The 22,612-nt window shown below is 48.0% G+C and overlaps 1 protein-coding gene across 1 annotated transcript; it reads right to left on the reverse strand.

Annotated features, from left to right (window-relative positions):
* Positions 1-176: 176 nt before the first annotated feature.
* On the reverse strand, positions 177-21,651 carry LOC8034948 (neurotrophin 1-like). The gene is made up of 4 exons (XM_040215965.3): positions 21,532-21,651; positions 2,080-2,363; positions 711-974; positions 177-357 (listed from the first exon to the last, which is right to left on the reverse strand). Exons 1-4 carry the CDS (start codon positions 21,649-21,651, stop codon positions 177-179), a joined length of 849 nt encoding a protein of 282 aa, XP_040071899.1.
* Between the last annotated feature and the right edge of the window lie 961 nt (positions 21,652-22,612).

The raw sequence follows: 22,612 nt of genomic DNA on the forward strand, positions 1-22,612 counted from the left end.
CCGATACGATGCATCCGCAAGGCTGTCGGGGGAGCACCGTGTGTCGTCGGAGTCGTCGGAACAATCTGCTAAAACTCCCTAGTGGAGCCGTTTGCTCCATACGACGAAAAATTTGTTTGGAGTAGTAAATCTACAGGCTTTGTGGGCGAGCTGGGGAGGAGTGTTGGAGGGCAGGGTCAGTGGAACCGGAAATCGTCGACGTAGCAAACGCATCCGCTGGGGATGGGGAACAGCTCGATGCTGGGCTTCTGTCCCGGGTCGTACGGGTTGACGGCGATTAGCGGGAAGAGCATCTCGCGCTGCTTGCACGATGACTTGTAGCAGGGCACCATGTAGTCGCACGGCTTGCCCCGGTACCTGCGAGCGACAAACGGCCAAATCAAATTTTCCGTGTCCCCCAAAAAAACATTTACAAGGTTGGCTTTTTTTAACCAACAAAAATAAACTATAGTAGTTGACAGGTTCAAGGAAAGCTCCTCCCGGCTCTTTTCACTTTGACAGAGCGAAAGCTGGAAAGGAGGTCGCTTCCTCTCCAGCAATCGCTCTGCTAAAGTGGAAAGGTGTGGGAGTAGCCTCCACTTTACTCTCAACCTGTCAACAACTAGGCACGTGGGGAAGGCGCAAGCCTCGTCTTCCAGGTGGCATTGGTAAAAGTCGCACGTCATATCGTGAAAGACCCCAAGGGCTGCAGCCCTCGAGGGCACACTGACTTGCACTTTTCGACGCGCGTGACTTGCGGGAAGCGTTCGGTGTTGACGACGGTCAGCCAGAGGCCCTTCCAGTTCTTGGCCCAGCCGATGCGCAGGTAGACGGCCTCGGAGCGGCACACGAAGCTGCCGTGCTGCTTCTCCTGGGCAAAGGCCAGGGTGTAGTTCTCCACCCACTGCACCTCGTGCGGCGGCGTCTTGTACAGCGTGTGGTGCAGGTCGTACATCTGGTTGTAGTACCGGTCCACGATCGACTGCACCTTGTCTCTGGACGTCGGGGAGAAAAGGGGAATAAGGCAGGGGAAGAGGTTTAGGGAATGAGGGAAAGAAATCCCTTTCACTTGAGTCAGTCAAATTGTCAATTGCCTCTTCTCTAACTAGAAACGTCGTCAGTCTCAGCTCGTTTCTCGGTGACTGTCACATTTCCCGTTCCGCACACAATCGGCTCCTGCTAATGCCTTTTTCCTGCATAATTCAACAGCAATCAGGAAGAACTGAATCCTGTATTTACATTTTGCGGCCGCCAATGGCCCGCTAAGAACAGACCACCACCGTTTCGACGTCGCGCGTTGGATTCGGAGTCGGTGCCATGTGATATGGAGCAATTCCTTGGAAAACGCCCTCATCGAGGGACTCCGCTACAGGCTCCTCGAGAGAGTTGACCTGACATACTCTCGTTAGAGACTACAGTTCCCAATGCAGCCTCATTGGAACATAACCCCCCTTTTCCTTTCCTAGCAAAATACCGCTAGAAATCTATTATACCAAGAAATGTTTTTAAATTCAGAACGACCCAGCAGTTAAGAGGATCTCTTATTGCCGCATGAGAACTTCTAATGCAGATACGCATTGGAGCAAACTACACAATAGACGGTTTTCATATCCCCATCAAGCAACATTGTTGGCCGCCATTTCTTGGGCACGAAGCATGTGAGTAGTTTATTAGGTTCTTGTCCTCGCTGAATGCTGGCGCAGCCTTAGTGCCCAGTACATGCTCAGAGTGGCGCGCACTTTCGAAAAGGTTCTATTACCTCTGGGAAATAATAAAACATATCCAGTAAACTTTAAACTTATTAACTTTAAAGTTCGGGCTAGTTGGTGTTCAGACTTTGTCCTCGTCTTCGCGCCGTTTTCGTTTTTTATTACGTCTAATGTTAAGATAAGAATCACGCATCCTTCAAAGCGGTCCTAATGCTGCCCCTGTCAAGGGAAAAAAAAATAAACCACAAAGCTTTTTTTTTTTTTTTTTTGATGGAGCGCACGTGAACGCAAGCATCGCCCATGAAGAAAGGTTTCTGCACGTGCGCGCATACAGTATTCAGCTTTCGTGGGCCAACCATTGGCGTTATACAATCGGGGAACACAGACTCACATGGGGTAGTCGTGGTTGAAGACACACAAGTCCAAGTCCCTAGCACACGCCGGTCGCCCGTGGACAAAGCCCGAGGGTAATATGGAGGCCGCGGGCACCAGCGAAGTGGAGCCGTGCTTGCTCTTGGGGAAGTGGCCGTTGGTCCTCCCGCGGTCCCCTCCGGAGAAAGGGGACTCCTTGTGGTAGAGCACCACCACTCCGCCGGGGCCGCTGTGGTGGTGGGGAAACTCGGACCCGAGCGCTGAGCTCCGCAGCAGGACAAGCAGTAAGGCCGCCAACGGCCACTGCGTGAACCGTAGACCGTTCTAGAGTCTAGACCCTTCTAATAACCTGTGCGCCGCCATCTTTGTCTACGGGATGGTGGAACTCGTTTCGAGCATGCGCAGTAGCCTTAATAATAATAATAATAATAATAATAGGCTTATTTCTATCGATTATGATGAAAATAAGTGGTGGATTTTGAGCTTTCTTCCGCGGAATATCACATGCCGCGCACACGTTCACGGCGCGGTGACTCGACATTTTTTGCCTGGGTTGGAAACGGTGGAAAGGTGTTAAATGGGTCCTGCTTATCCGCACCGTATCTCAGTGATGTGATTACTGCACCAAAGCGCTTAGTCTGCTAGATCCATTTTGCCAAATTATGAGGAATTTGCACCGTGCACCAAAAGTCCATTTATCACTGCAATTTTGCAATCTAGTTTCAAACCTTTTCCTTTAATTTGTTTTTATTTTATCATTTGAGACTTTGGGACACAAAAAGTAGTGCAAACATATTTTGTAAAAGGTACTTTTATATCACCAATAACACACAGTTTTTATATCGAATCCGTGAGGGTCGAATTTAGACCTGGATCGTTTGGCGTGGGATGACCCAATTGATAATGTTTAAATAGGCTTAGATACAAGCTTTTATTTCATATGTTCCTATGTCTTCATAAATAATTGTACATCGAAAGCTAGCCCGATTCAAACTTGATCCATTGTTATCAAAGGTGCAAGATTCAAGAATTCGTATAAGGAAAACACTTCTAGGGAACTCAATCCTTCTATGCGAATTTTTAAAACAGTAAAAAGATTATCGTTATAAAAAATAAAGAAAAAGAAGCTAAACGTTGCAAAACTTTAAATCGTGTCACTCGTGAAATATGCAAAAATGGCAGGACCTACCTTTCACACTTTCAAAGCCCAAAACTAAAAAAAAAAAGGAGGTAGTTTTAATTTGCAGTTTTGTTCTAGTCTCACACGTTCCCTCCAACGTATATATATTTTCCAGAATTTTCTGGTGACCCGTCATGTTTTCTTGCGCCATTTGAGATGAAATCACCCTATGTACGTGGTTTCATTTCTGTCGAACACAGCTGTGGCAGGTTAGGTAACTTCGTGAAGTGTGCTTCTCACTTCACAGTCTACGTCTACTTCAGTGGAGCGTCAACCGTAAAATGGACATCTTCGCGATTTGGCGTGTTTTGCTTCGGTGCAGCGCACCTGCGTGCTAAAGGGAACACACTCTTCCAGAGCGGGAGGAGACACGTGATTTCTGAACGAAGTTGTGGCTATTATATGTATAATGGACTGCAGGCAAGTAGCCAGGAATTTGTTTCGGGGAAGGCCCGCCCATGACAAAATGCTGTATGAGGGGGAGGGGGGACAGGAGGTCCCAGCAAAATGGAAGATTTCGGGGGGGGGGGGGGGGGGGGGGGGGGGGGGGCTTATGGCCTTCCACTCTGGCTACGTGCCTGATGGACTGCAATATTCTGACGATATCTTCTTTAAATTTGAGATTTAGCGAGGAGAGTTGAGTGTTATTAAACGTTCTGTATGGACTGCTCTCTAGATTTATTTTGTAATGTCACTCTCTTGTTTAGTTATTATCTTTATATGTCTCCATAGCTTTGATGGCACAGCCGATAATGTAAATTAAAACTAAATTAGCTGTAGCAGTGGATGGAAGCTTAAGAACAGTCTCAGCGAGTTTGGCGGGATTGTTTTTTAAGGAGGCATATCTATCATTCACATTCCGATTTGGGTGATTCAATTATAAATATAAAATGTTATTAATGTTCATAGTCAAATACAAAAGCTTTTTTTTTAAATCTGATATAAGATTCTAGTTTTTTTTATAACCTTTAGAGTTTTAACAAAGCATCAATTTGCGTGCTCTAAAATATTATATTTGAACATTATTTCAGTGGAATATACAATTTGCTTTACCCTTGGTTTCGTACGGGAAATAACTGCATCGCAGTTCATACTGTCCTTCGTCAATCAGCATCTTGTTGCCGTGTTTTGTGCTTCTGCGCACAACTAAGCTGCTTGTCTTGTGTTCGAGGGAATCAAACCTGCCGTGCAGTTGACACTATACAGAAGGTTTCACAGAAGTGGGAAGGCAATTAAAGGAGACTTTAACTAACTCATCATGCATAACCAACTCCCCAAGCAGCACAGAGTTGGCCAATCATTGGCCAATGACTGGCAATGGTCCTTTGGCCAGTGGCCAGACAGCGGCCAGAAATTGGCCAATGATTGGCAGTTCTCTCGCCATTGGCCAATGGCCACTGGCCATCAGGCATCGGCCAAGCATTGGCCGATGAATGGCCACTCTTTGGCCTCTGGCCAAAAGACCATCACCAGCCATTGGCCATTGCTTCGCCAAAATCTGTGCTGCTTGGGCGCCTGCATCGATACGTTCGGCCTTTAAGTTCGACAGGCCATCTTAACATAATATTCGCAGCGGTATGAATGAAAATTAAGTGTGTGCTTAAGCTCCGAAAGTTATTTTTCCTGTTCCAAAATAGACTTGTGGCTGCTCCAAAAATACTCCGACCAATCTCTTCCTTGGTATCTGCAGTATGTGCATGCGCTCGTGCTCGGAATAGGTGAGAAAAAAGTGTACTTGTGTATGCATCCTTCCAGAGATAATCGCCACTCAACGGCGGACCGACTTCCGTGGTACGTAAACGACGGTTTTCCCTCCTTCCTTGAGGTCTTCGTATCAAAGTCGATCCCTGGCAGCACACGTGGCACTGCAGATAGCCTCAAATCAAGATCTTAACGTCCGCTGGATATCCTGTGGACATGAATATGCTGTCTGTGCCGCCTGGCACATATATCCTGCAGCATGTGCCACGTTTACATGCAACTATCTCCTTTTAGCTCCTAGCCTCGGGTTTTAAAAACCGAAGTGCGGTGGGGCGCACGTCGGTAATTACCAGATTTAGAAATGGCGGCTAAACTCCGCGGAATTGAGTCTGGCCCATCGTGGTCTAGTCCATGGGCTCTAAAGTTGGTGTCATAATGAGAGGCTTGACTGCCTATAGCAAGTACCTTTCCTCGCAAATACCGTATTTGCTCGAGTAATAGTCGCACTTCTTTTAAACAAGGCTCTTGCGTCTACTTTCCTGCAGAACGCACTACAACCAATCATCGCGCCCTAAAGAAAACACAAAAAAAAAAAAAAAACACAAAAAACAAAAGACACGGCGAATAACGAGGTCGAGAACACGATTATTCGTAAAAATGCGATCTGAGCAGATAGCATTTTCGCGTGAAGACGTTATCTCTGTCCCGTGAATCGCTGCCATTTTTCTGCCAAACGCGGTGATTCGCGCTCCCCGTGCTTCGCGGGAAAGCATACCCACGGAGTTTGTTCATAAACATCGCGGATGTTACTCGAGCAAATACAGTACTTGTCTTCTCAAATTGTTAAGCATTAAACATTTAAAGGAAGAAATAATTTGATACGTACGTTTAGGGATACCTAAATGTAAATGTAAATAATGTAAACATGTAGAATCAGCACGCTCATCCTGGATTTGAAATAGTTCAGCTGGATGGGTAGTCTTTTAACTATTCGGCACCAGAAAACTTAAAAAATCGTAAATACAATTTTTTTTTGTGCGCTTATTATTATAATACAGAACCGGTACCGGTGTCAGTCGATATTTTAGTCTGTCCAACTGATTACATCGTTGCGCCTATAGTCAGTTGCAGGTTAAGAAAAGTTCGCGAGGGAAAGGAAGGCTGGGAAGGAGGAAGCAGACGGAACGCTGAAGAGAGGAGGGGGTTTCCCCCTCTCCTCTCTAGCATTTCGTTTGCTTCCTCCTCCCCCAGCCCTCCTTCCCCTCGAAAACCTTTCTTAACCTGTAACTGAATATAGGAGATGAGAGGAGCATGCGGCATAGTCTCTTTCCTATTATGCTACAACCGGTTGCGTGATAAGGGCTGTCCAAACGAAACAAGCCTCCTGCTGTACACTAAAAGAAAAAAAAAAAAAAACGCTCAAATTTTTAGGAAATGAATGTTCGGCGCTGGCGTCCGTTTTCACTAAGGACACCGATTAATGCAAATAACTATACTTACGTGGTAAAAAAATAAATATAATAATAATAATAAACGTCTTAAAGCGGACCGGGGTGGTCCGCTTAAACCTCCGTCCAGTGGATGTTGTGCACAGCAGAAAGCGTGTCCCGTGTGGACCGCCCTTTAGGCTGCTCAAACCGAGAAGCTAAAGGAAAACCCATCCGGGACACCCGAAGAAATGCCCGCGCGTCTACTTTCCCACGTGACACTCTAGGAACCAATCGCTGCAATGCACGGAGAGAGCTCGGCAAATGACGAAGACGAAGATGGAACACGTAAAGGCTTCTTCACGCACGTTTGCTTGATTATACGACTGACTGAGACAAGACCGGCTTTGAAGCCTCTTGCGACGGCGTACGATCGTATGCGCAACGATGCACTCGCTCGTATGCCGTCACAAGAGGTTTAAAAAGCGGCCTTGTGTCTCAGTCGGTCGCAGTCAAATGCAAGAGTGTGAACGGGCCTTAAGCATGCCGTTTCACATTGTTCCATGGCCATAGGTTCACAAGCGCATCGAATCGAGAGGGAACAAATCAAGCGCACCCAGTCCTCCTCTCTCTTCGTCTTCTACCCAATTATTTGTTGTTAAATTTCCATTCGATGCGTCCTACGGTAGCAAAAAGCAGACGCTGTCCCATATGGCAGACTTCAGTTCTCGTTCTGAACATATTTTTTTCGTCTTGTCATTCGCCAAGTCTCCTCCTTAGATTGCCACGATTGGCTTATCTCCCAGTTCCGTGCGGGTAAGCCGACGCACGGACTTCATTAAGGTGAAAGCCTTAAATGTCTCGTCGTTCCGCCCTTGAGCGAAAACGCGTCGGCGACACGAAAGGTACCAAAACCCACGGTTCGCCACTGGACCACGAGATGGCGTTACTTGTGCCAGAATCGGTGGAGGCGCGCGCGCGGCGCAAACCCAGCGGGAGAGGAGGACGCTCTCGCTCGGGCAGCGGTGAAGACAGCGGTTAAAGACCGACGACCAGTTCGCGCTTTCCACTTTTCCTCCGCTTCCTCCTCTCCCCCCTTCCACCCTGTTCACCGTTGCCTGTTTCCTCCTCCACCACGGTTAGGAGGATCTTCTGCCTTGCAGAATCTCGGGTCTGGTCGTCGGCCTTTAACGGCGTCGTGAGAGAGCCCGCTGTCTTCGGAGGTTCGCTATCACCGAAATCGGCGCTTGGGCTTTTGCCTTCAAGTCGTGTTAGGGATAACATGATAGACCCTGTGAATTTTTTTGGGGGTAATGGACAGTAATCCCGAGGAATCCCGTCGTCCGCGCGCGCGCCACCAGCCGCAAAAGAGGGAACTGGTCGTCCGTGGACTGCCGCCGTTAATCCGAGCTCGCGCAGGTCCAGGGGCGTGCATGTCCTCACCGTGGCCGGCCGCATCCCCGTCGTCTTCCGGCCGCAGTCTCCGCCGTCCATGTGCACCGGTGAAAGCCAGGGCACGCAATCATCTGCGAAGAAGCGTTTGCGGGCCGCGGGTTTTAAGGCGGGTCGCGCTACAAAAGGCACATCCGTGCGGAACGGGGCCAAGGGACAGTGCGCCGGCGGGGCGCATTGTCTTCGCCGGGGGATGGCCGCTTGTCCGTTAATTGTGAGAGTGTCGCCGTCCACGTCGGTCCTGCTGGAAGAGGAACACACCCTGTCGTAACATTACGCGTGCTTTTTTCCTTGTTTGCTTTTTCTTTTTTTCTTTCCGACGTGGTCCTCGTCCACCAGGAGCTTGATGTAAGGTACTCCGGTTAGTACACGCAATAATACGGAGCAAAAGAAAACAAAAGAATAAGTACCTTAGCGTGGAGTGCGCCAGGATGTGTGCTCACAATGGCAATTTGCACGTCTGTTAATAACTCAGTTGTGCAATATGTTCGAGAGCCATGTCGTACACTCCGAATTAGCAGGTGCATTTTTTAGACGCGCCCGTTCCATCATCCCCCTAGCTCGGTAGGCGCAGGAGAGAAGATGGGATCGTATTTCTTTGGTTTTTTCTGAGAGAAGGGGGGACGGGAGTTGGCACCCAGTTTATTTTTCAGAAGTTTTTTTTTTGTTATTTTTTTACTACCAGTTTTATTTAGGGATTTATTGTACGAGTGGTTACAGAATACACAACAGCAAAAAGCCGTGGCGCACTAACTAACAAATTAGCTAAAGTTCAGTTCAATAATATACATCTACAAAGTGGTAGAAAGTCGTCAGAGTCACAATACCATTTGTTGAGTTATTTCATCCTTGAGTTGCCCGAGGGAAGAAAGAAAATCGAAAGCAGTCGTTTTTAAACCTGTATCGTGTTAATGTTCGGCAATGATTTATTCGTGAGGACCTGGACTGTAGGGGTTTCAAGTAATTGGATTTTTTAAAGAGGTAAAGAGTTTTCAATCCGTCAATTATAACCTGTGTTTTTTTAAAATCGGAAGCTGGTTTTTTTAACTAATTCGGTGGATGATGATCTCGTATTATTAAAAATAAACCGAGCAGCTAGCTTTTGCATACGCTCAACTTTGTTAATTCCATCTTTAGTAAAAGTGCACCACACTGAACTCCCGTAACTTAAAAAAAGGTATAACAAAGCTTTTTATAGGCTACGAGCGTAGTATTCACGATCAGCAAATTTTAATTTTCGTCAGAGTGCAAACGAAGTGCCTCTGAGGCTTAAAACTCAAAACCAGTGCGTATACCTGTAACGGAATGTATTCCGGGTAAAAGAAGTATGTGAAGAGAACGCGACGCGAAAACAAAATATTAACAATATTTTTCTTTTTTATACAGTATGTTGAAATTGAACAAAAAGTGAAAACCTTCTCTGTTTCATAATTTATTTCTAGGCTTTTGAACTAGGCTTTAAAGTATCGGCACTCCTTTCCCATAGTGCCATTAAATATGGTACGCTTCAGGGTAACGACACTTGCCCATCTTGCGAAGGGCGGATCCAGAACATCGTTATTTTTTTGTGTTTTTTTTTTCGGGGGGGGGGGGGGGGGCGGAAATATTTTTAAGGATATTATTCTCCCAATCGACGGAGTGATTCTTCAAGTTCAGAGTATACAAGTGTGCCTGCTAGAATGCGACCTACCCTATTTTAAACACTCGTCATTGAGTACCGAGCCATCTACCACCGGGCGGGCCGGTAATCGGTTTAATTTGGGGGGGGGGGGGGGGGGGGAGGTGGAGGTGGGAGGTGGTCGCGGGTATACCTATGTCAAATTGCTCTCCGAGAATGGGAGAGGGGGGGGTCGACTTAGTTTGGGGCGGGGGGGGGGGGGGCGGCCGCCCCCGCTGTTCCCCCCTCGTGAGGGCGGTGTGTGGTATGAGGGGCGTGAGGGCGGTGAGTGGCGTGTTTGAAATCGATCGTTTTTTGGAATAAACTGTTTCAGAAAGGTGCATTAGTATTCTTAACGAGATTTAAATGCATAAAAACACGTTTATAACGCGTAATTGTGTCTAAATAGTGCAAGAAAAATAAAATTTTATGATGACGATGGCAAATTGCAGCAATTGGTTGCTGCGTGTGATCGCGGGCGGCCCGTGTTGCTGGTGTTGCGACGTAAAGTTTCTGGGCGAAATTGCCCCATCTGAAGCTGGCCTGAGTGGCGTGAGGGCTATCAGTGCGTGAGGGGCGTGAGGGGTGTGAGGGCCGGAAGGACGATGAGGGGCGTGAGGGCGGTGAGTGGCGTGAGGGCCGTGAGGGCCGTGAGGGCGGTGAGGGCCGTGAGGGCGGTGAGGGCGGTGAGTGGCGTGAGGGCTATGAGTGCGTGAGGGCCGTGAGGGAGGTGAGGGCCGTGAGGGTGGTAAGGACGTGAGGGCCATGAGTGAGTGAGGGCCGTAAGGGCGGTGAGGGCAATGAGTGAGTGAGGGGCGTGAGGGCGGTGAGGGGCGTGAGGGCGGTGAGGGGCGTGAGGGGCGTGAGGGCCGTGAGGGCGGTGAGTGCGTGAGGGCCGTGAGGTTTAGTGAGGGTGAGTGAAGGGCTGAAGGTGAGTGTGACTGTGAGGGTAAGGGTGAGTGAGGGGCTGAAGGTGAGTGTAGCTGTGAGGGTGAGGGTGAGTGAGGGGCTTAGGTGAGTGTGGCTGTGAGGGTGAGGGTGAGTGAGGGCGACCTAAAATGCCGACCTCTGGTTATGAATACTAGGAGGGGGCACGTTGCAATATTGGTGAAGCCTAGTCATAAAAAGTTTAAACGAGAGAGAAAGAAAGAAGCGTTGTGATAGAGGTTGGGGGGGGGGGGAAAGGAGAGAGCCAATTTTGTGCCCAGCGTGACCGCAGATCTCTCTGGCGATTGGTGCGCGTGACATGTCACGTGTGAGATGGATGGTTGATTGTAGAAGGACTCCTTGCAGGCTTGCGCGCGCTCCGTCCGGTAGGTTTTATCAGATCGAAGGCTACACTGTGGTTCATTCTAGTACACCATAGCTAGACGAAGGCTAGCTACGGTCACGTGATGTGGTCACGTTGGCATGGGCTGTGTTCCAAATCTTACTCAAATGGATCCGAGTTACTCCGGCGGGTCGTGTCACGTGACAACACAGATCGAAAAACACTGAACGAGGGTAGGTTTTGGAAAGCCAAAGTACAAAACCTGTACCCTGGGGGAAGATCGAGTAAATTTTGGAACACGGCCATGGTAAGCGAGGAGAGTAAGGAGGAAAATGAGAAAGAGGCGAGGCGTCAAGGGAGCATGGCTTGTGGAGGCTACGCGGCCGACGTCATGCTCTCTGCTACCCTTCTATCCTCCTTGGATCCGCCCCTGCCATATTGGCTGTGTTCCAAATCTTACCCAAATGGATCCGAGTTACTCCTGCGGCTCCTGCGGATCGTATCACGTGACAGCACAGATTGAAAAACGCTGGACGCGGGTAGGTTTTAGAACGCCAAGGGTACAAAATCTGTACCCTGGAGTAAGATCGAGTAAATTTTGGAACACGGCCATGGTGGCTCAAAAACCTTGGTTGCCAGTTATCTCAAGCTTTTCTGAAATTTCAAGAAACGCTTTTCCGTCCTCCAGAATCGTTTAAAAAGTTCGCGACAGAGCAAAGCAATATTATACGAGCTTCCTAACATCGAATCTAATTCTGAGGAAGTCGCACTTTTGAATAATGACGATCGGCAGTTACGTCTGCTCTGCCCAAACACCAAGCTTGCGGCACCAACAACAATATCGGGAACAGAGTGCCGATACTCTAAGCGTAGCTGATTTAGTGGCTCTATGTTCCCCGATCTGTCAGTGGGTGCCGCCATCTTGATTCTTAGTCCAGAGCAGACATAACTGTCAATCGTCATACCATTAAAAGTGCGACTTCCTCAGCTTAACTTCAGGTGATATCGATTTTGCTCTGTCGCGAACTGTTTTAATATTTCTGGAGGACGGCAAAGCGTTTCCTGCGATTTCAGATAAAGCTTCAGATAACTGACAACCATGATTTTAAGCCACAGTATGGCGAAGCGTCGTTACTCTGAAGCGTAGTTTATTTAGTGGTTCTAATAAGGTACACGATTGTGAGCAGTTCCCGGGCGGATCCAGAACATCGTTGCAAGTCAGCGAACCAGCTTTTGGACAGTTCTTGACAGAACTATGGTCCCTAGAAAGACTGACTAGTCTCACGTTCGAACGCCTCTCTCCACGCAGCGAGATGGTAGCGCCGTGGATAAAATTGCAGGGGGCGCTGCGCGCAATCGGCGGGCTCTTGTAGCGCTTGTAGCTGCTACCTTCCTCCCTCCCTACCTTCTTCAGTCTCTGCAAGCTTAATGAGAAATGCATCGTTGACTTCTCTGCCATCTTAGCAAGGACAGATTTACATTTGTTAGGCCGTGATGTGCGTGCAGTAGCGATAACAGCAAGCGTACTCAAGTTCTTCATCCTCCTTTTTTCCCGCCTTTCCACCGAAGCAATAAACAACGAGGGGGCAGCAAGGCGAGAACGGCTAAGGCTTCTGAAGGCCAGGAGGTGTGAATAATTCATCTGCGAAATGCTCGCTTGCTTGTGTCTGTCGCATTTTCTCCAGATTTCTTTTGTGGCTTGGTAACTGTCAAATTCTGACACGCCGATTGCTCGCAGCGCCGCCACGCTCTTTCATTCCGCAGTAGTCGCCGACGGGGGCAGTGGACGGAAGACTAGCAAATCCACGGGCACACTTAACCGCGGTTAACTCAGCTTAACTGCTGTTACACGGCACCACTAATACCGCACGATACTCTCTGACAGCTATTCCATAAAGGCCCGTTCACACTCTTGCAACCGAGTACGACCGAGAGAGACCAGACCGGTTTATAAGCCTCTTGCGACCTCTTAGAACCAGCTCCGCTGCAGCGGAGCTGGTCCTAAGAGATCGCAAGAGGCTTAAAAACCGGTCTCGTCTCTCTCGGTCGTACTCGGTTGCAAGAGTGTGAACAGGCCTTTAGTGAAGAGCGCGCGTGCACTGCTTCGATGGATAATCAAGATGCTCAAGCGCACGTTCGCCCATAGCTTTGACTGCATAGCCGCAGAATGTTGTCGGCAAATATTGTGCGCTAACTGTGGCTTAGCGTAACTGCAGTTAAGTGTGCCCGTGTAACAAGGGTATTACAGGGGTATTATAGGGACTGTAACAGAACTGAAGAGAGCTTCTTGAGCCTATGTGCTGCACGTGGCTCCAGCTAGCGAACTGCATTGGCTCACTCGGCGGCCGCACGCGCGGCATCTCGAAACGACGAAGGTCTGCTCTCGAAACCGGACCCTGACCCACAATGCTATCAATGTCCGATGCCGGACAATAACGGTCCCGGGAACAATGCGAGCAGCGGCCACTTTCGTCGACGCGGTTGCCTCTGGCAATGTTGTGTTTATCGCGCCATCGTTTTATTGTTGTGGCGGCCGGTGCGCGGAACAAAAAGCAAAGATGGGAAGGCCGATAGAGAAAGCGAAATCTTGTTAGGGGAAGGCACTCGGTAGGCGCTTGCGCTGACGGGGGCGGCACCACGTGGCCATTTCATTCGTTCAGAGGGCGACCACCCTGTCCGAAGGAAGTGCTAATGACGCCGTGAATGCAACGAAACGCGATTCACGGAACACGCACAATTAACGAGGATTGGTGGCCTGTACGCCTCAAACTTGACGATGGCGAAGATGCAAGAAGATGTAAATCGTTGGGAATGTTGAATCGCAGCCCTATCTTCGCGATCGCACTCACATAAATGGCGACCACCGGAACCGCTTCCACAAGCCGTTTCATTAAACAAATAAACTTAAAGCGGTTTTCACACCAACTGCATGTGCACTCTGCCAGTCAATGTACAGGGTGTCACAAAAGAAAATTTACACGGTCTTTTTTACCGTAAAAATAAACTAGGCATCGCCGAACGCTCATTCTCCGCCCAAAGGTAGAGCTAGAGGTCACAACCAGATGCCAAAGTTTCTGCCCGATCCGACAACTTAATCAAAAGTTATAAGTGATTTTCTGAAAATTTCAATGAGAAAATGGAGCCCATTTTTGCCCGTTTTCGGTTTCTGGTGCCATAGAGCCCCATGTGTTTGAAAACTCCATCGGCCGCCATTTTTCCATTGAAATTTTCAAAAAATCACTTATAACTTTTGATAAAGTTATCGGATCGGGCTGAAACTTTGGCATCTGGTTGTGACCTCTAGCTCTACCTTTGGGCGGAGAATGAGCGTTCGGCGATTCCTAGTTTATTCTTGCGGTAAAAAAGACCGTGTAAATTTTCTTTTGTGACACCCTGTAGATGTCTGAGGCATCCAAGAGACTTGAGAGATGTTAGGCTTTGGAACACCGTGAACTTTGGGATCAAGCGCGAGGCATACGTTCCTTTTGGTTCTTGAAAGCCGTGGCTGTTACGCGCATGCGCTTACATTGTGCTGAAAACTGAGCGAGTGATTTAGGTGCTAAAAGGATTACATACATGACCTGCACGGGACGTGATCGTACCATGTTGGCGGTGGTCATTTCTACTTGTCTTTGCCGAGAAAAACCAAATCGGTGGTGCGAAACGGATTCTGCAGGAGGTACCTGCTCACCAACAAGGCCACTATAATGGCGGCTTATATGACGTCAGTGCAGGCCGCGCACACAGAGATCGGATTGAAAGGTTCGTAGTCATGGCTCGTTGTGGTGCCAATGATGAGAAACTGCATTTTATTGTAATATATGCCGAGGAGTAAGAGCACGGCGAAATGTAAGACAACCAGCGGAGTAGGGTGACTTCACCCTGCTCCGCGTTTTTTCGGTGCGTTTATAGGGAATTGTAGTAGAGCGTTCCCGCAGCCCGCTAAGCACCCGGATAGCGCTCCGTAATCGGCCACGAGACCTTGAACTATGCAGACAAGGCTGGGGGCGCGCATGCGCAGCTGCAGCGTTTTCTTAGGGGATACCGTAGCGGAGGAGAAAAACGATCTACTACAACTCCCTATTGAGTGTTTTCATTGACGTCATTATGTTCACCACTTTGCGGTATTGGAGCAGCCTGGTGCGTGCCAAAGGCGAACGTTTGAAAGATATTCATTTGACACCATCAAACACGTAGTGCATTGGGGTCTATAGGCTTCACCGCGGAACATGTAACAACCAAATGGCGGATTGACATCACGTGAAAACACACTATTGGTGACTCCAGCGAAATCGACCGCACCTAACGGCTAAAACAGAAAGCTGCGGCAGCTGCGGCGGCAGGCCTGGGCAGACCGTTTTACTGAAAGAGGGCGAGAGAGAAAAGGGGAAAGGGCTACCGGAGCTTTCCCCCTTTCTGATTGTGTAGAAAGAGTGAAAGTCCCGGATGAGGAGGCTTGGCCGGTGTTGGGTGTCTGCTGTGCCCCAACTTCGTTCGCGCTTTCTTTTCTGTTTTGAACTCGCAAACTTAATTAGAGTAACGGGCTTCGCTGGCAACAGTTCCCCGGTCATCGGGACACCATTGCTCGGTCATAGGGTGCACGAATAACGACAGAAAGCGTCGAATACTGTCCGAGGACCTATGTATATATAGCTTGCAATGAATCCGGTAAGGCGAGAGCGGCTGCAATGTCTTTAAAGGGAAACTGAAGCGGTTCTCTATTTGAGAAAAAACATTTCAATGCCCTTCATTCTACCTCCAGGATCAGGAATATCAAGATTATTTTTCAATTTGGTGCACGGAGGCTTCAGAAATTAATTTTTAAAGTACCGCCGAAGCCCCTCCTTCCCGGGGCGTGACGTCACACTAGGAGCGTTCGCAATATCTGCTCTCGCGCATCTTCAGCGCCTGTCAAAGCTATGCACGCGCACTCTTGCTATTTTCAGAAAGGTCAAAAAAAGACGTCACGACTGGGGTCAGTGCGGGGAAATATACGTGGCAAGCTTGCCGTTGCACGCGCTGAACACACGAGCGACACGCGCTTGGAGGCCCGAAGATCCTAGTATGACGTCACGACTGGTCGAATGTTTTTTCGCTTTTTCTCGCTTTTAGTTGCATCTTCGGGGAAAACAAAAGTGATATTCAGATTCACGGGATAAAAGTACGCCAGAATTCACCTCTAACTCGTTTTTTTCAAGAAGTGTTTCAGCTTCCCTTTAAGCTCCATCGCTTTCCACATGACCCCGGTCTTGGCGGCAGTGCGTTTGTAAACCGAAAAGACATTTCCTCAACACCATCTTCTCGACTGTACTCGGAACAGCTTGTGAATGGAGCGCGCACCGAACGCTGTACCGCCGATGAACATGGGGTACGCTCGCAAGGTGCGTGCCAGTTTTCTCGTGATAATTGCTGTTTCAGCTTGTAAAATTTTGTAACTGAATTTATCTTAATATTGATAATTTGCTGTGGTGACTCACTCGATTTCATCATTTACAGCACTGAGTTGGAGGCTTATTTTCGCCGCCGGGTGAGGCTAGAAATTGTTGAAAAGGTAGTTCTATCGGTTTTCCTGAATAGCGATCCCCTGTGCGATACCCGAGAGCCGGCAAAAGCGCTCCTTGGAGTGCCGCTGGTGGGTTTTTTCGGTTGTTTCCGTTTCCGTGAAGCGCTGGATAGTCGCTCCAGGGTACGACTCGTGTGTTGCGATCTGCGTCTTCGAGCCCAGTGTGTACGTTTCTTTGTTCGAGTCATGGCATCCGCCAGTGCGGCAAAGGGGGAACAGCGGCAGCGAACGTGTCAGTGATAGAAATTGGAGGTTAGTACTCAAAATATTGCATCAAATAGTAAAATAATTCGTGGCTGCTTTGACGCTTTCTGCGGTTCGATATAAGTACATCTAGAACGTCTTCGTCGTTCATCCACAATGAAATATGAGAACACGGACACGCAAGATAAAAGCAGCGCAGCAAAACGATCTGTAGCAGCTCCGGGTGTTTACAAAAGTTAATTGAGGCTCCCGGTTCGTGTATCGCTAGTTCATTACTAAAAACGGCTGCGTTGAAAGGGGCCTATTGCAAGCAAAAATTTATGAATGGTTCATCATTTACAGTCACGCGGAAAGCGGTGGAGCTTCCAAACATTGCAGCCGCACGTGCCTGGCCGAATTCCATGCAAGCTACGAGGTCCTTGGGCGGTATTCGACGCTTTCTATCGTTATTCGTGCACCCTATGACCGAGCAATGGTGTCCCGATGACCGGCGGACTGTTGCCATTGAAACTCGTGGCTCTAATTAAGTTTGCGAGTCTAAAACAGAAAAGAAAGCGCGAAAGAAGTTGGGGCACAGCAGACGCCCAACACCGACCAAGCCTCTCATCCGGGACTTTTACTCTTTCTACACAATCAGAAAGGGGGAAAGCGCCGGTAGCCCTTTCCCCTTTTCTCTCTCGCTCTCAAAATGGCGCTACCCACAGTAGCGCCAGCCACGCCTTTCCCTGTGCCGCCTCTCACCGTGATTGGTCACGCGCGGTACCATAGCAACGAGCTGAGCTGGCTCGGTTTCCTTAGCAACCGAGTGACTACTCGTCACGTGACCACGCAAGCACCGTGATGTCACCGGTAAGATGGCAGCGCCCAGAGCTGGTGGGGACAGGTTTGTTCGGTGCGCGGTAGTCGTAATGTGCCGCTGCTTGCCGACGATTCCGGACTTCTTCGTGCTCTCTGACGCAGGTATAACGTGAAGATCTGAAAGAATGTGACTTTATACCTTTTCTGTGCAAGATCTCTTTGGATATTAGCACCTGTGCGACAGCGTCAGTCATATCGCCGTAGCGGTGCTCGGATTCCTGGATGTGTTCAAGGATCGATAAGACATTTTTCATGCAATTCGCATACTCCTAGCCTTGTTTGAACGTTGGAATGTCTGAGAATCGATGCGAATTGTATGCGTCGCATGTTGGACCTTGGGGAAGTTGTTTCAGCCCCAGGTAACCGCGTAATCACAGAAACTTTTAACGAGCAAGCACCTGCGATATTGACGTTTTGTACTAATCAACGATTTTACGATATAGCTTTTAGGATTACATTTTCGCATTTTCTAGCTTCCTTTGAATGTTGGAATTTCTGAGAATCGAAACGAAAAGTATACCTCGTGTGTAGGGCCTAGGGGAAGTTGTTTCAGCCCTGGTGGGTCACCGAATAATCACAGCAGCTTCAAGCGAGGAAGCGCCTGCGACCTTTAACCTTTTGTACTAATCGACAATTTTACGAATTGACAGTTCTGAAGACTTTGATAAACGTCCTTTCGTTGCAGTAGCTTGCATTTGATTGCAGTGTTTTGTTCGTTTTTTTTTTTTTTTTTTTTTTTTTCAAGTGACAAGTTGGCGTTTGCTCAAATGACGTATATGAAATGACCTGCCCTATAACAATGCATCAACACATACTATTAAACTTATATGCTCAGAGGTGTGTTCGTCTTTGTAATTAACGAGTTACAGACAATTATTTTTTACGAGTGTAAGATTTATTTTCTGTAGCTGGGCCCGTTTTGTGCTCATCAATGTCCGTGTGCTATGATGTTATCATTATCTGTGTTTGGTTTTTAATATACTCTTTGCAATGCCTACAAAAGCCAAAATGACGTCAGCCGACCCCAGCTCACGCATTTGACACGAAAACTGCGCCACTCGGACGTATGCGCTCGTCAACAATCAATTCATCAATGAATATTTGAATTCGCGTTCGTGGCCAATGAGTGCACGTGAGTGCGCTTGCGAATGACAAGTTCTATGATGTGCTTAAAAAGCACGGTGGAAGCTTGGGGTCATCGCACCGGTGGCCTAGCATGTCACGACCGCGTGATTCCACTTGTTCTCTTTTGGGTTGAGGATTAAAGCTAAGAAAGAGGAGGTTAAAAAATCGGTCAGAACTTCAGCTTGGGCGAGTCGGTAATTCATGATAATGCTTCACAGCGCACAAGATCAGACACACTTAAAAAGGAAAATCACGCATACACAGGAAGAACACTCACGCAGCGCTGACTGACAACTCAAATGTATTATGCCTCATCTTCATCTTCACTCACTCCGATGCAAATGGCAGTGAAACAAAAAACAAGGATCATATGAAAAAGAGAAATGGCAAGAACAGAAAAAGGATTAAAAACAAAATATAGAAGGAAGAAAAATATAGAAGGAAAAAAATAATGAATTCCCTGTACAGCGGACGTTGCTACTGTGCTTTTTCTATATAGTTCAACTCTTTCTCCGTTAAGGCTAGCGAAGGAGTGCTAACACATATCCTATCTAGCCTTACAATGTTAGCGGTTTCTACTATTTCCCGCGTCGTTTTGTCCCTGCTCTGTCCCAGTATGGTGCATTTGTCTAGGAGGGGAGAACATCCACACGCTCTGCAGTGGAGGCCTAAATGACCCGAGTTGGCATTTTTGGCATTGTTGTGGTGCTCACGAAGTCGGTCATTTAGACAGCGACCCGTCTGTCCGATGTAACACTTGCCACATGTGAGGGGGAAGGAATAGATGACTCCCTCATTGCAGGACACGAACTTGTTCAGGTGGTTTTTGATACATCCAACTGGTCGACTAGATGTCCCATTGACCTTCTTGCACAAGCTAGAAAGTCTATTTGGCGCGGAGAAGACAACGTCTACGTTGACTCTATTGGCCATTTTCTTGAGCTTGTGGGATAAGTTGTGGATGTATGGAACTATGACAGGCCTTGTGGTGCGGTCTCTGGTTCTGCGTGTTATAGCTCCTTCCTGCTTAACCTCCCTGACTCTTTTTTGAAAGCAATCACACCTGCTGGTCGTACGAACCTCGAGCAAAGAAGCCTCTCCTCAACCATAGCTCCGCCCACTCTAAGCTTGTAAAAAGAGGCATTGTAAAACTATGCCTAAAAAACTCTCTGGAAAAATCTTGCAAACACACAGTCCCTACGAGTTTCAACATGCAAATTTCTCGGTTGGTGTTAGCGGGCTACCCCCCGTCTTTATTAACTTCCGTTGCCGAAGTCCTACTCAGGGAGGTTAAGCAGGAAGGAGCTATAACACGCAGAACCAGAGACCGCACCACAAGGCCTGTCATAGTTCCATACATCCACAACTTATCCCACAAGCTCAAGAAAATGGCCAATAGAGTCAACGTAGACGTTGTCTTCTCCGCGCCAAATAGACTTTCTAGCTTGTGCAAGAAGGTCAATGGGACATCTAGTCGACCAGTTGGATGTATCAAAAACCACCTGAACAAGTTCGTGTCCTGCAATGAGGGAGTCATCTATTCCTTCCCCCTCACATGTGGCAAGTGTTACATCGGACAGACGGGTCGCTGTCTAAATGACCGACTTCGTGAGCACCACAACAATGCCAAAAATGCCAACTCGGGTCATTTAGGCCTCCACTGCAGAGCGTGTGGATGTTCTCCCCTCCTAGACAAATGCACCATACTGGGACAGAGCAGGGACAAAACGACGCGGGAAATAGTAGAAACCGCTAACATTGTAAGGCTAGATAGGATATGTGTTAGCACTCCTTCGCTAGCCTTAACGGAGAAAGAGTTGAACTATATAGAAAAAGCACAGTAGCAACGTCCGCTGTACAGGGAATTCATTATTTTTTTCCTTCTATATTTTTCTTCCTTCTATATTTTGTTTTTAATCCTTTTTCTGTTCTTGCCTTTTCTCTTTTTCATATGATCCTTGTTTTTTGTTTCACTGCCATTTGCATCGGAGTGAGTGAAGATGAAGATGAGGCATAATACATTTGAGTTGTCAGTCAGCGCTGCGTGAGTGTTCTTCCTGTGTATGCGTGATTTTCCTTTTTAAGTGTGTCTGATCTTGTGCGCTGTGAAGCATTATCGTTAAAAAATCATTTCATGGCCCCTTTAACACGGGTATGCGTGCTACAACAGATAAAAATATTGACATTTTGCATGCCGGTAAACTTCCGGACCACCACTTGGCCTGTCGGCAAGAGCACCTCATATCCGGCGTGCGTCTCTTTTGATGGCGTTAACAATCCTCTGTAGACCACCGTGCTGTCCTTCTTGGTTTAACCTTGTCGACTGTTCTTCGCCTAAAACGAGGGTGATAGCGTCGTCGACGTCGCTCCTCGCCAGTCGGTGAGATAATCTCATCTTGAATGAATGATTGGGTCTTGAAGAAGTATGGTGCTAAACATACATTCTCTTACTATGGGGCAGTCGAGCAGCAGTCATGTCCCAAGGCAATTGTCCTGTCGTGGCCGACGTAATCGGATTTTGTTCCATAGGAGCGAAGTCCGTAAGTACAAGGACGGTGCGTTCGTCCCACGAAGCGGCCGCCATCCCGGCGGCGCGGAAAACTACTCGCCTTTTCCGTGCACGCTGCAAATCGTCTCATTTCCCAGAAGAAACAGACACCGCTTCTCCAGAGGCCCGTGCAGTACCGTCATACAATGCGTCTTTTAGGTCTTTTACCACTTTTCAATTAACGAATGGAGATATCAACTAGATAAAGGTTGCCGCCCGGCGTCGCTAGCAGTACGGTTACCATAGAAACCTCCCAGGCCTAAAATGGAGATATCTAGATAATTTTGCGTCGTGTCGCTACTCTGGCAGCTACGCTGCCATATAGAGTGGCTCTACCGCTCGCCAGCTTCTCAAGCGAGTCAGGAATTCACAGTGTCTCGTGGTCCAAAGACGAAGCCGCGAAAATAGGTTCAAAAACACGCGATCAAAAAAATTCAGAACGTTTTTGTTTATTTATTTATTTATTTATTTTTCGCGGCGTTTTACGTATTGAACGATGAAAGACGACACGGAAGTTCCCGATCGGAGCTCGCACTCTGTGAATGGTTCGGCCACGTTCAGGTCCAACTCCCCGATACGTTCTTCCGAAGAGCATGCAACGACCATGGTACAGGAAGTGATCTAGCTTGGCAGAAAGATGATGACTCATTCTACGACGCCGAGAGCGACATCGAGGCCGTCTTTGCCTTCGGCCAGGAGGTCAAGCACAGCCCAGTTTGGCAAGGCAGGGCCGGAGCCCGTGCCTGGTTTGCTCTACTACGAATTCCTGCCACTGGTTCGCCGTTCCAAGGCCACGGGACGTCTCGAATTTCAGGAGTTTGAGTAAGCGAGGGCGCATTTCTCCTTAGATATGCACGGTCACTTTATGCCGGTGCGCATTGATACATATATATATATATATTTTGCTCTTCCGTCTACATTTTGTTGTGTGCTGTTGGTGCAGAGGATTTCTTTAATATCACAGGGTCCTTTAAACCCTCAAAAGTTCAGATGTCACCGCGTTGACATATTCCAAAAGAAAATTGCGGCGTGCTGGCGCCTCTTTTGGTAGCTGAACTGGAAATACCACAAAATGTCGTGTGCAAAGCCGATGCCATTGAGGCTCGGGTTGACCAGCCCATAACTTTAGATTGACTTCCAAGTAATAAACCTTTTGCCGAACTATCCAAGCATCAAAAAGAATGCCGGCAACGCATAGTACACGCGCTACGCATTCGAGAGCACAAGTCTAAAACAAATGGCACTTCGCACACGCGTTCCACGGACACTTTATTTCGGTTATTTACTTTGAATATTTTCTATAAGGAGTATTCACTGGGCGCCATATTTGTGGGTGCTCTTCAGAGCGCATGCTCAGAACGAGCCCACATTAATAAGCTGCTAAAACCGGCAATCTTGAGGGTGCGGAATGCACGTTACAAAAGAACTGTGTAAACTTGCCATCAGCACGTGCTCAGCAGTCGCGCACACAGCTATGGCCGCCAGTGCATACTTCCTGTAGGGGATGCGAGCATGTGCAGCGCGTGTGCATACATTCCCAACGTTTTCTTTTATGCTTGGGTAATTT

Source organism: Ixodes scapularis, unplaced genomic scaffold, assembly GCF_016920785.2.
Source record: "Ixodes scapularis isolate PalLabHiFi unplaced genomic scaffold, ASM1692078v2 PGA_scaffold8__174_contigs__length_109621045, whole genome shotgun sequence".
NCBI classification, from domain to species: domain Eukaryota; kingdom Metazoa; phylum Arthropoda; class Arachnida; order Ixodida; family Ixodidae; genus Ixodes; species Ixodes scapularis.

Coding starts and splice junctions, on each gene's coding strand:
- LOC8034948 (XM_040215965.3), bottom strand. CDS start 21,651: ATGGTCGTTGCATGCTCTTCGGAAGAACGTATCGGGGAGTTGGACCTG. Junction 2,364..21,531: donor CGTCTTTCATCGTTCAATAC/GTAAAACGCCGC, acceptor CGGTTCACGCAG/TGGCCGTTGGCGGCCTTACT. Junction 975..2,079: donor TTCAACCACGACTACCCCAT/GTGAGTCTGTGT, acceptor CCCGACGTCCAG/AGACAAGGTGCAGTCGATCG.